Below are 12,659 nucleotides of genomic sequence, written 5' to 3'. Positions count from 1 at the left end.
GTCGGTTTCTTGTGTTTATTGAGTGTGTTCCAGTGAAAGAAAAGAGCAGCCTGGTGGAGTCTGCATTTATTAGAAAGAAACACAAGAGCAGAAGAAACAGCCTGCTGGAAACTGATGATGATTATTATACAAGTCACAGTTGAAAGTGGAAATAAACTAGACTACTAGAGAATGAAGACGTCATAAGAGCAGATTTCTATGTGAATATATGTGTTTCTATTTCCAGGATGACAATCAAGACGTGAATGAAAAGATACAGATTACAAAGAAGCACATTACGACAACATTTGTGAATATTGATCAAAGTGATGAATGAGATGAACTGATGAGATCTGATGGAGAGAAAAGACCAGCAGAAAACAGTCAGTCAGCATGTGTGGAGTTGGTGGACGGTCCCTTGTTTCTGAGGCTCATCAGCAGAGAGAGTCCACAGCAGTACACCAGACTCTTCACTATCAGCACTGTGTACAGCAGACAGAGCAGCTTCACCCTGCACTGAGACTGGAAGGACACTGACAGACAGACAGACAGACAGACAGATATGAATTAGTGGAAGTGTCAGATTAATCCTGTAAAGTTGTTCTAGTGTCCTCATTGGACATTGGAGCTATCCATGCAGAGAGGCAGCAGGTGATCTTACAGTGATCTTGCTTCAGAGCTGGCAGGTCTGCTGGCTCTCTCTCTGGAGGACAGGAGGCTGCTGGAGCTGGAACCTCTGAAACAGAAAAGGAGTCAAATGTTTGGAGCTGCAGTGAGAAATGTCAGTCCTCTGCTCCTCTGCTCTCTTTGACAGCGTCTCCACATGAAGCTGAATCACTGCTGAACACAGTCACCAAGCCTTCATTACCTTGTTGGCTTTGGGGCTCTACTGTGGCCTTCACTGTGTCCTCCACTGTGACATCCACTGTCGCCTCCTCGTGCTTGACGGAGCAGTGATATTTATACTTGTCCAGATCATCTCTATCCACCAGTATGATGGAGGCTCTGCGTTCCAACTCTCTGAGCTCCAGCTGCTCTCCCTGAGCAGGGGTCAGCCCCTTCAGAGGGTCGTTCTTCTTCTGTCTTTTCCAGGAGAACTGGACCAGAGGAGGAAACATGGATGAGGCCAGACACAGCAGGGAGCTCTTCCCCTCCAGGTGGGCTCTGGATGCTGCTGCTGGGTACACGCTCACCACGGGCTTCACTACCTGCTCATCTGAAGTTTGACAGCACACACACATTCACACAGTCAACAGCAGCTTCCAGCACTGCTCTGCATTCAGTCTGATCCTGGAAACTACATGGACTCTGATCACTAAACTACTCATCAATACAGAACAAAGTTCAACCAGCATTAACCTTTCCAGCAGTCTGAGCTACAGTAGCTCGTCAGTTGGATGGGACCACAAGGGTCAATGATCCTTTGCTGCCCATGACCACCCTGTCTCTGGTTCTTCTCCTTCCTTGGACCACTTTTGATAGATACTGATCACTGCAGACCAGGAAAACCCCACAAGAGCTGCAGTTCTGGAGATGCTCTGACCCAGTCGTCCAACCACTTCAACGGTCATAATGTTACGGCTGATCGGTCTACATATTCAGTATACATTATAATATATCTTCATGTAAATTTCTGTTTCCAAAATAACTGATGCTATATAAAATCAATCAGAACAGATCCAGTGGTTGATCAATCATCAGTTGTATAATCAAGCCTGCTCCCAGTAGACCAAACACACGCTGGACAATCACAACACAAACTGGAATATCCTTAATATATTTGGAAGAACTTGTGTTTGCATATCATTTATTCTTTCATGTGCAATATACATACATACATACGTAAGTAGGATTTCTATTGTATTTCAGTTTCTATTCTTTGTATTTATTTAATGTTTTATTACTTCTTTTTATCTCCTGTGTGCTCTGTCCTTAAACTGTCTACTGCTGCAACGCTGCAAATTTCCCCACGGTGGGATAAATAAAGGATTATCTTATTTTATCTTCATCAAAAGACATTATTTGCTGGTTTTGAATTTGAATCCAACAACACGTTTCAAAGAAGTTGGGACAGAAACATGTCGACTGTGTTTCATCACATCGTCTTTTATCAACTCACAGCTGCTGTAGTTTAGAAAGGGAGATATTTTACAATCTGATTTAATATAAGATTTTAGCTGCTCCTTTATTTTATTTTATTTTATTTTATTTTATTTTATTTTATTTTTAGAAAGGCCTTCCAGAATAAGACGTCATCTGGATAGCAGCATTTGTTGCTCCAAAACCTCTACATACGGTTCAGCATTAATGGTGCGTTCACAAATGTGGAAGTTAAAGAAGAACAGCCTGAATTTAAATAAGCAACTATTCCTTTAACAAGAAAAAAAAAAATTATCTATGTATTACTTTCTATTAAATTTCATTAAATTAAATTAAACCTTGTTAAGCTGTGACATGAAATCAAAAGAAGCAACTATTTTTAACTTTTGTATTATTTTGTATTAAATTAAATATTTAAATCATTTCAAAATCCCTGAATTGTGTTTTTCAGTTGTATGTTTGTCATTTCACTGATTCCAATATGTGTTGAATATTCCACATTTAAGGGCACAGACTTTAATCACTAATAAAACACATCAATATACAAGTTTGTGTCAGTCATGTTCAAATGTTTAAATACTTTATGCTGATGATATTAATAAAACATTGTTTGAGTCAATTCTATTTCTTCTAATATCACATTGACTTTGTGTTTTTTTCTTTTTCTATGAATCCACTATCAATTAAAGACACATTTACCATCAGATAAATAATAACTGACAGCCATTAGATCTGACAAGGTTCTAACTTTCAGAAATGATCCAATACAATGGATAGACACTTCAAAACAATCTGAAATAGTTGAACATCAAATATCATCTTGTTTTCAACAACACATGTCACAGAATTACTGAGATGATCAAATCCTAAATGTCTGGAACGTCACTAATATTTACAGAAATAAAGAAGAACTTTAGTTGTTCAGTCAGATTTCAACATGTTTTCAGAAATGATTGAGCTTTTCTTATGGAACAATGGCTGCAGGATGAATTCTCTACTAATGAGGAAAAAACTAACATGGAAAGGCTGAAGCAGCACAAACTGACTTTAAACACATTTTCAGCTTCTACAATAAAACAACTGAAGGAAAAGAAATGTTTCTTCTTACCTGTTACATACAGTTTAGTTCCAGAGCCAAAGATGATATCACACAGCGAAAAAGACTAATACAAAAACCTGTGTGCCGTTGAGAGAGTCAGCTGAGGTGAACGAGACCAAATGAGGAAGTAGGATCATATTTCAGCTCCATGATGTGTTTCTCTAATGTTCACATCAACATGACTGTCTCTTCTTCTCTTTTCTTTTAGCCACACTAGCAGCATGGCTCTGATGTTAATGTCAGTGGTTGCTCAGTCCACTATTTTTGTAGCGTGAGCCCCCGTGAGCCAACTCCACTAGAGCGCTCAGCAAGCTACATGACGTCATCAGAGACAGCTCATCCTGATGACGTAATTCTCACAATGGGAGACTTCAATCAGTGCAAGCTATGGACTGTATTCCCCAAATACTACCAACATGTGGACATTCCCACCTTGGATCATGTGTACAGTTACATATGGGCTGCACACCACCCCCACTTCAGACACACAGACCACATCTCTTCCTGTACCCAGCCTACAGATAAAACCAACAAAACCAGTCACCAAATTGAAGCCCTGAATAGACAGTCAGTTACGACACATGGTGTGTGTTCTCTCTCTTGCATTTAGATCATTGAATGAGGCAAAGTACAAAGCTTCAAAGTACGAAATAAGAAAAGTCAACACAGCAGCCAAGAGGCAGTACAGAGAGAAGCTGGACAGCTTCTGTTCTACTGCTGACTCTGGGTGGATGTGGCAGGGTCTGCAGCAGATCACAGACTACAGGACCACCACCATCACCATCAGCTCCTCAGACAGCCTGCTGGATGACCTCAGCACCTTCTACACCCTCTTTGAGACCTCCAGCTCCAGCACAGAGAGGAGGCACACACACTTGTACCACAGAACTCCCCTCCCCACCACCAAGCGTCTCATCAGCCCCGGTACACAAATCCCTGAAGAGGATCAAACCCCACAAAGCAGCAGGGCCAGACAACATCCCTGGATGAGCCCTCAGAGCATGTGTCAACGAGCTGACTTCCTTCATGGAAAAGTTACAGAAACATCAAAACCACAACCAACAGACTGAGAGACAGCTTCTTCCTCAGAGCTGTTAAGTCAATCACCCCCCCATCCCGCCCTGCACACACACTCACTCAACCCTCCCCCCTGACCCCGCCCACCCCCCACCATGGACACTTTACAAACATTGCAATGTCTGCACTATATTAGGTTTACAAGGTTTGCTGCTGACTATTCACTCATATGTATATATCTGTACAACTGTATTTTTAGTTCTGATCTTATTTTATTCCTATAGTTAAAAAATTGCCTATTCTATTCTTTTTCATATCGCACTATTTAAGCCAGGAGGTACCGTAAAAATTTCACTATGTTCTCACATAATGACAATAAAGGATTCTTTATTCTTGAGTCTTTATTCTTGATTCTTGATTCTTAAGTCCAGGCCATCGTTACCACCTGGAGTGTTTCAAAAGGAGGACATATATGCTCGGCGTCGATGGAGACAAGTGCAGTATATGTCTGACCTGTTTTGGAAGCGCTGGGTGAATGGAGTGGGTCAAAGTGTCAGAGTACCAGACGGAACTTTGTTCCTGGAGACGTTGTTATCATCATGAATGATTCTGCACCACGCAACTAGTGGCTTACTGGAAGGGTTGTGGAGGCAGTTCCTGATAAAAGAGGACTTGTATGGCAGATTGACATCAGGACAAGGACCAACTACCTGGACAGGCCCATCACCAAAGTGTGTCTTCTTCAAGAAGCAGAGGAGCCCTGAAGATGTGGACATACTTTCATGACTTGGACATTTACACATGTAAGAGGACTTGTGTTGACATTTTTCCAGGTATGAATGACCTTTAGGCTAGGTGGCAGAGACTTTTGGGTTATGGGTATAGGTTACTTGAATGTGAATCTTCCTATATTGCTCATGTTTTGTCTCCTATATGTTTCTGGTTGTGTAATTTGTAATTTGGCGTGTGTGTGCACATCGTATTGGCATTGGGTGGAGGGGTGTACATATTTGCACTCACCTGTTCACCGGTGCTGGTGCTCACTGGTCAGAAGCAACAAAAGCAATCGAAACATTTCTCTGAAACTCACTCAGTCAGGAAGGTCTGAATGCACTGACCATGCTTTCCATGGAGAGAGAACTAGTGGAACATGTCTGATCTCAATGAGAAACTGATCATCTGTTGTAATGTTGTAGCCTGTGTGTGTATTTAATTGTCAAGGACATGACCAGGACACACATCTTGGACTTTATCCTTGTGGGCATCTAGAAAACCTGGTTATTCCCAATAACTAGTGTCAGTGTCTCCTGGAGCTGACATCCATTGGGTCTCTCCTCATCTTTCTGTCACCTGTTCCCTCATCGTTTCCCCTCACCAGTTCCCACACTCAGAATGCTAAACTGAATGGACAGGGAGAGCGTGAGGACTAAACGGCTGCATCATTTTATTTTGCTGTTTGATCAGTGAAGTGGTCACTAAGTTTCAGACTCCAACGCTCACAAGCATCGACTCAGGCCTGCACCGTTTTATTTGAATGGACATTCCTTTTATTTTTTGGTTTAATGCAGAGTGAATGTGTGTTTAAGTTAAAACATTTTATTTTTATATTTCAAAATAACTAAAATTTGTCTGATACTTTGATTTATGACCAAGTATCATTGATAGATTATATGATATTTGCTCATACACTGCTTGGCCAAAAAAAAAAAAAAAAAAAGTCACCACCTGGATTTAACTAAGCAAATAGGTACGAGCCTCCTGTTGGATACTGCATGGGTGATCATCTTTCAGCTGGAAACAAGTTATTTAACCCCAACATACAATGAGTAGCTTCTCATTTCTTAAACAACCATGTCTAAAGACACATCCTGTGGTCATGGAAAAGATGTTAGTCTGTTTGAGAAGGGTCAAATCATTGGCATGCATCAAGCAGAGAAAACATCTAAGGAGATTGTAGAAACTACTAAAACTGGGTTAAGAACTGTCCAACACATTATTAAAAACTGGAAGGATAGTGGAGAACCATCATCATTGAGAATCTTTGGGATGTGCTGGAGAAGGCTTTGTGCAGTGGTCAGACTCTCCATCATCAATACAAGATCTTGGTGAAAAATGAATGCAACACTGGATGGAAATACATCTAGTGACAATGCAGTAGATCAGGGATGGGCAACTTAAATGATGGAGGGGGCCACAATTTTTCATCGACATTATCTGAGGGCCACATAGGACCGCACACTTAACCAGATATGATAAAACTGCCATTTTAAATATTTTTTGTGTGTAATTAGATTATATTTATATATATATTTATAATTATATATGTGTGTGTGTGTTTATTGAAGCAAACAAAAAATAACCACTTACTGTGATTTTTTTTTTTCATTTTTATTCATTTGTGCATTTTTACACTAAGAAACAGCTCAACATTTCCCCTGTATACCCTCTCTACCTCACCACTACCATCAGTGGGCACTGGTAAAAAGCCGCCTTTGTTTGCGTACTTTTGATTTAAGGTCCGCTACGATAGCAGCCCTTGCAGCTTCAGTATACCTCTCGTATTTAGCTTTGTGCAACGTGTTGTAGCTGTGACTTAAATTGGAATCCTTCATGGCTGTCATATACGTGCTATATATATATATATATATATATATATATATATATATATATATATATATATATATATAACGTATATTACGACGGCACGTAACACTTTACGTTTTTCACGACATTTACGGAAGGGGGCAGTAGAAAAGTTTTACGGAATTGTTTATGAGAAATTACGCTGTATCTGCGAGGTGGCATAAAATAAAGGAGTTGTGGATAAAGACCTTGACCCTCGACATTTCTTACATAGTGTCAGAAGTCCTACAGAGTATAGGCGACACAGACAGGGGAAGAGATGGGATGGCAAAGTTCAATCCACCCACGGACTTTCCTTTTGATAAACCGACTGAATGGCCAGATTGGAAACAACGCTTTCAGCGGTTCAGAGTAGCCACAAAGCTAAATAAAGATGACGGCGCCGTACAGGTGAGCTGCCTTATCTACGCAATGGGAAACGAGGCGGAAAACATCTTTAAGTCGTTTACGTTTGCAGAGGACAGACATAAAGAAGACTTTGATATCGTGGTGACGAAGTTTGATGAATATTTTTTTCCGAGGAAGAATGTTATCCACGAGCGAGCATGTTTTCATCAACGTCAGCAGAGGCCAGGCGAAAAAGCCGAGAGCTTCATCAGAGCCTTATATGAACTGTCTGAGCACTGTGAATTCGGCGCCACTCGGGAGGAAAATATCCGCGACTGTATAGTCGTAGGGATCCTCGACAAAGAACTTTCACGCAGACTGCAGCTCATGGCGGACCTAACGCTGGCAACAACAATACAGACCGTCAGGCAATCAGAAGAGGTCGCCACACAAGTAAGCATGCAGGGAGAGACAGTGGGAACAGTACAAGAGGTTGCACACAAGCACAATAAGAACTGGAAACCACAAAAGAAGCCAAAACACACACAATGGGGAGGAAATGAAAGGAAATGCGGGAAATGTGGCAAATTACAACACAGACAAGATGAAAATTGCCCTGCAAATAAAGCTACATGTCATAAGTGTAATAAAACAGGACATTGGGCCAGATTGTGCCGCAGTAGCAAACCCGTTAACGAAGTCACAGGACAGGTGGACCATCCCTACTTCCTAGGCTCTGTGAGCGATGCCAAAATGTCAGCTGAACAATGGACTGTACAGGTGTACATGGACTCCTTCGCAGTGGAATTTAAAATTGACACTGGGGCTGACGTCAATATTATCAGTGAGGATACCTTCAACACACTCACTCCAGAGAGAGCACTGGACCCACCAGACATCCCACTGCACAGCCCAGGAGGTGAGCTACAGTGTCTTGGCATGTTTAAAGCTACTGTTAGCCACAAAGGCAAATCCTATTCATTAACTGCCTATGTCGTCAGAGGAGATACAGTTAATAACCTGCTCAGCCGAGACTTGTCAGTGGAAATGAATCTGGTGAGGAGAGTAGATGAGGTGACACAACATGCCGGTGGACATCAACAGGCTTATGGTGAGCATGGAACACTAAAAACTGAACCTGTAAAAATATTGTTAAAGGATGATGCTCAACCATACGCAGTACACACTGCACGCCGGGTGCCCCTTCCAATGTTGCAGAAAGTCAAAGAAGAGCTGCAGAGAATGGAGAACAACGGTGTCATTGAGCGGGTGACACAGCCAACAGACTGGTGTGCACCCATGGTGCCAGTTTTAAAGAAACACACAGCCAAAGCCAGGATCTCTGTAGACCTGAAAAAAACTGAATGAATCAGTAAAAAGAGAACGATACATCCTACCCACCTCAGATGAGATAACGGCTAAGCTAAGCGGAGCAACTGTCTTCTCATCTCTCGACGCTGCCATTGGCAGATTCCACTGCATCCAGATAGCTGTAAGTTAACTACATTCATCACACCCTTCGGCAGATACTGCTTCAAGCGCCGACCCTTCGGGATCTCCAGCGCACCTGAGATCTTCCAGAGGAAGATGATGGAGACTCTGCAGGGGTTGGAGGGTGTGGAAGTCTTCATGGACCACATCCTGGTCTATGGGGACTCCATGGAGCAACACGACACCCGACTGGAGCAGGTGATGCAGCGCATTGAGACAGCAGGCTTGAAACTCAACAAGGAGAAGTGCTCCCTCAGACAGAGCCAGCTGCGGTTCCTGGGTCATCTCATCGACCAGTCAGGGGTCAGACCCGACCTGGAAAAGGTAGAGGCTATTCACAAGCTGTCACCACCAACAAACGTTCAGGAACTGAAAAGAGTCCTAGGCATGGTGAACTACCAGGGAAGATACATCCCAAACCTCTCAACAATAGGTCAGCCGCTGTACGAGCTTTTGAGAAGCAAGAATATATGGACCTGGGGACACACACAGCAGTCAGCTTTTGAAAACATTAAAGAACTACTGACAACTGCACCAGTTCTAACCTACTATGATGTCACCAGACCCACAGCCGTTTCAGCAGATGCCAGCAGTTATGGGCTGGGCGGTGTACTCCTACAGCTCCAGGAAGGTGCATGGAGGCCCGTAGCATACTGCTCCAGGCATCTCACAGAAGCAGAAACACGTTACGCACAGATAGAAAAGGAGTGTCTGGCTGGCGTGTGGGCCTGTGAAAAGTTTGACAAATACCTCTGCGGTTTGGACCAGTTCAGGCTAGAGACAGATCACAAACCTCTGATGCCACTTGTCAACAACTGAAGTCTGGATAATGTCCCCTTAAAGTGGAAATGAAGCAGTCAAATAAAACAGATGTCTATAGGACTAGTTAAATATTTAAATATACCATAAATACAAATAAAGTCGGAAATATGACCCGTTATTCAGAAAAAAGCACAAACAAGTTGCATTAATTCAGCCTGTGCGCCGCCATCTTTGTTTTCCGAAAATGATGACGTCACGAGAATGGTTGGTGCCACACTCTATGTTGTTTACATAGCGGCTGTCGTAGCCTCACAGTTAGCTTACTGCCTCAAATGGAAAACAAAATGGATATGGATGAATGGGATAGACCCACCAATGAGGGCAGGATCCAATTGCCTATGCTTTTGAGCCTGTTAGAGCAGTGGGAGTTTTAGTGCCCCCCACAAATTCTCTCGTTCCTCTGCCGAGCAAGCTCGTTTCTGCGCTCTGTCTCTGCGCATAGCAGCGCCTGACGGGTCCGATTTGACAGGTCTGTCCGTGTCTCCAGCACTATAGCCACTAAAATTAAAAATTGTTGGCACAGCATCTGGCTTCAGGCGATTGGTGGGACGGCGAACAAATCTCCCATCTTCATCAAAAGCTCCCTCTTCGACGTAATCAGACTCTATAAAGTGGTCGCTACATACTCTCTGTCCTTTTATGTTTTATTTATTTTATTTTTTGTCATTTATATTTTTGTTTTTATTACTGTATATATTTTATTTCTGTGAGCACCTTGGGTCAATTACATTGCGTTTAAATGTGCTATATAAGTAAACGTGACAGAGGCGTTTCAGTTTCAGTGCAGCTAACCATCTTTGGAGCAGTTAAGGCTTTTTGACTGGAATAACATGAAAATGAACTAATTTACCGCTCTCTTTTACCCGATAGAATTCGTTTGAACAGCCAGGGGCAATACAAAATGACCCCCCTGTTTTTTTCCCAAGATCTGCCATGTTTATTTGACAGTTAGCGACAAAGCTAGTAGGAAGCTAATGGCTAAAACAAACGCTAACCATTCTGATGATGTATCTTTTTAAAACATGGCCGCACCCTAGTGGCGAAAGTCGTTATCTACATGTCATTTTCCAGCGAAACTACTTGAATTTCAGCTTTAATGAAAATCCATGTATTTCCAAAAATGAAAAAGCAACCAAAAAATGATCACAGTTCTCATTGCTTCATATCCACTTTTTAAGGTGCCAGCGTCTTCTCATGAGGCTCATGAGATACAAACCTGTGGCAGAGTATGTACCAGGCAATTCAGTAATACACAGGATAAGATGTTATAATCCCTTGTGCCAAAATCCCAGGCAAAACACATTTAGAGGCCCTGTTCAGCTAAGAGACCCTACCAAACCTATGGTCATATAATATGACAATTAACCTATAATCTACATAAACTAAGTAAAAGCTGCTGGCTTGTAAGCCCATTGAGCAGCATAGTTCAGACATTGTAAAACATTAACTAACTAAACGCTGCTGGCTTGTATGGCCCGCTCAGCAGCTAACCATAGCTACCACGTAACAAGAAGACAACAGCAGTATGCAGCATGTCATTGGGGTTTTCAAGTGGGCACCTCCCTTCACCGATGTTTCGTTAAGTTAGGCCCACGACACCTCGAGAAGGCTTAACAGTGATTTCCAGCATCCTGGAGTCACCCCCCTCCACACCGCCACTGCACAACCCTGTTTCCCTCACCATTCGATGTCTATCAACAGCTAATATAGTAACTAATAACCACGTAACAAACAAACAAATCTACCATGATTCGCCCCGTTGATGCGGACTGAACCACGAGCCAAACAAACAAATCTACCGTGATTCGCCCCGTTGATGCGGACTGAACCACGTAACAAACAAACAAATCTACCGTGATTCGCCCCGTTGCTGCGGGCCGAAAACACGTAACAAACAAATCGCGTAACAAACAAATCGAGGCCTACATGCGGCCTTCCTTACCTTAGCTAGTTCCCCAGCTAGCATGCTTTCTGCGCACCCATAACCAGTCGCTCGCTCTCTCTGCTGCCCGGGACATGTTGCTAATCGCAGTCCTCTGGCTCCTTCCCCGTATGCCCAGCTCGCTCAGCAGAGCAATCACCGACTTTGCCACAAATCCACGGCAACCCACTTCTACCGGGCGGACATAAGCCTTCCATCCATTCTGCTCTGCATCTGCTGCTAACTCTGCATACTTAGCTCTTTTTCGCTCATTAGCCTCCTCAACTCTATCTTCCCACGGGACAGTCAGCTCTATGAAATAAACTACTTTCTCTGGCTCAGACCACAACAGCAGATCTGGCCGTAGTCGAGTGCTAACTATCTCAGCTGGAATAACCAGTTGTTCATTTAAATCCGCTCTCATCTGCCAGGCTCCTCCTACTCTTAGCTGTCCCGTGTTATGCCTGATGCCTTTTCTCCCTCCCGTACAAACTTAATACATCTATTCTCTCTGTTAACGGCCATGGAATTTAAATTCACCCGTTTTTCCTCAATTGCAGCTGCTAAACATTTCAGTACCTGGTTGTGACGCCAGGTATAACGTCCTTGGGAAAGACTAACCTTACAACCTGTCAGAATATGTCTAAGCGTGCAGACACAAGTGCACAGTGGACAGGCATTATCCTCACCTACCCACTGGTTTAGGTTCTGGGGAGTTGGCAGCACATCATAAGTAGCCCCTAACATAAATCTAATCCTACTAGCCTCCATGCTCCAAAGCTCTCTCCACTTCAACTTCCTTTTCTCCACACTCTCCCAGTTCACCCACTGACCCTGCTTAGCCTGCGACACTGCCTTCGAGCATCTAACTGCTTCCTCCTGCTTCTGTACTTCTTCCACTACCATCTTTCTCCTTTCCACTGCTGATGCCTTGCTCCACAGAGGTTTCCCTGCACACAGCCCTAGGCCTCCACGCCCTTGCTGTACATGACCTATGATATCCCTATGTTTAAGAGCTGCCTGTGCTTGCTGTACTGCCTCTTTTGCCTTCCACTTCCTCCCTGTCTTAATAGTAGGCGCTACACTCCTAACCACTGGATCCTTTGACTGAGTAAGAGTCATTTCCAGTCTAACTTTAGCACACTTAAACTCCTCTGTTAAGCTGGTAACTGGGAGCTCCAGAATGCCTTTCCCATACAAGGCTGTGTCACTTAAGCAGCGTGGGACACCAAGCCACTTTCTGATAAATGAATTAATCAT

General features: G+C 43.1%; 1 protein-coding gene across 2 annotated transcripts; it reads right to left on the bottom strand.

Annotated features, from left to right (window-relative positions):
* Window positions 1-301: 301 nt before the first annotated feature.
* On the bottom strand, window positions 302-3,256 carry LOC311489119 (uncharacterized protein). Of its 2 annotated transcripts, XM_084546066.1 has the most exons (4): window positions 3,188-3,256; window positions 848-1,195; window positions 641-715; window positions 302-512 (listed from the first exon to the last, which is right to left on the bottom strand). In XM_084546066.1, the coding sequence occupies exons 2-4, from the start codon at window positions 1,095-1,097 to the stop codon at window positions 364-366; spliced, it is 474 nt and encodes a 157-aa protein (XP_084402192.1). In that variant the 5' UTR covers window positions 1,098-1,195; window positions 3,188-3,256; the 3' UTR covers window positions 302-363. The 2 variants fall into 2 exon arrangements, with proteins under 2 accessions (XP_084402192.1, XP_084402191.1); XM_084546065.1 differs by lacking the exon at window positions 3,188-3,256 and having other exon boundaries at window positions 848-1,284.
* Window positions 3,257-12,659: the final 9,403 nt, after the last annotated feature.

Source organism: Chelon labrosus (genome assembly GCF_963514085.1).
Source record: "Chelon labrosus genome assembly, chromosome: 6".
Classification (NCBI taxonomy): Eukaryota; Metazoa; Chordata; class Actinopteri; order Mugiliformes; family Mugilidae; genus Chelon; species Chelon labrosus.
The sequence above is the reverse complement of the archived record's forward strand: the minus strand, read 5'-3'. Positions and strand labels throughout refer to the sequence as shown.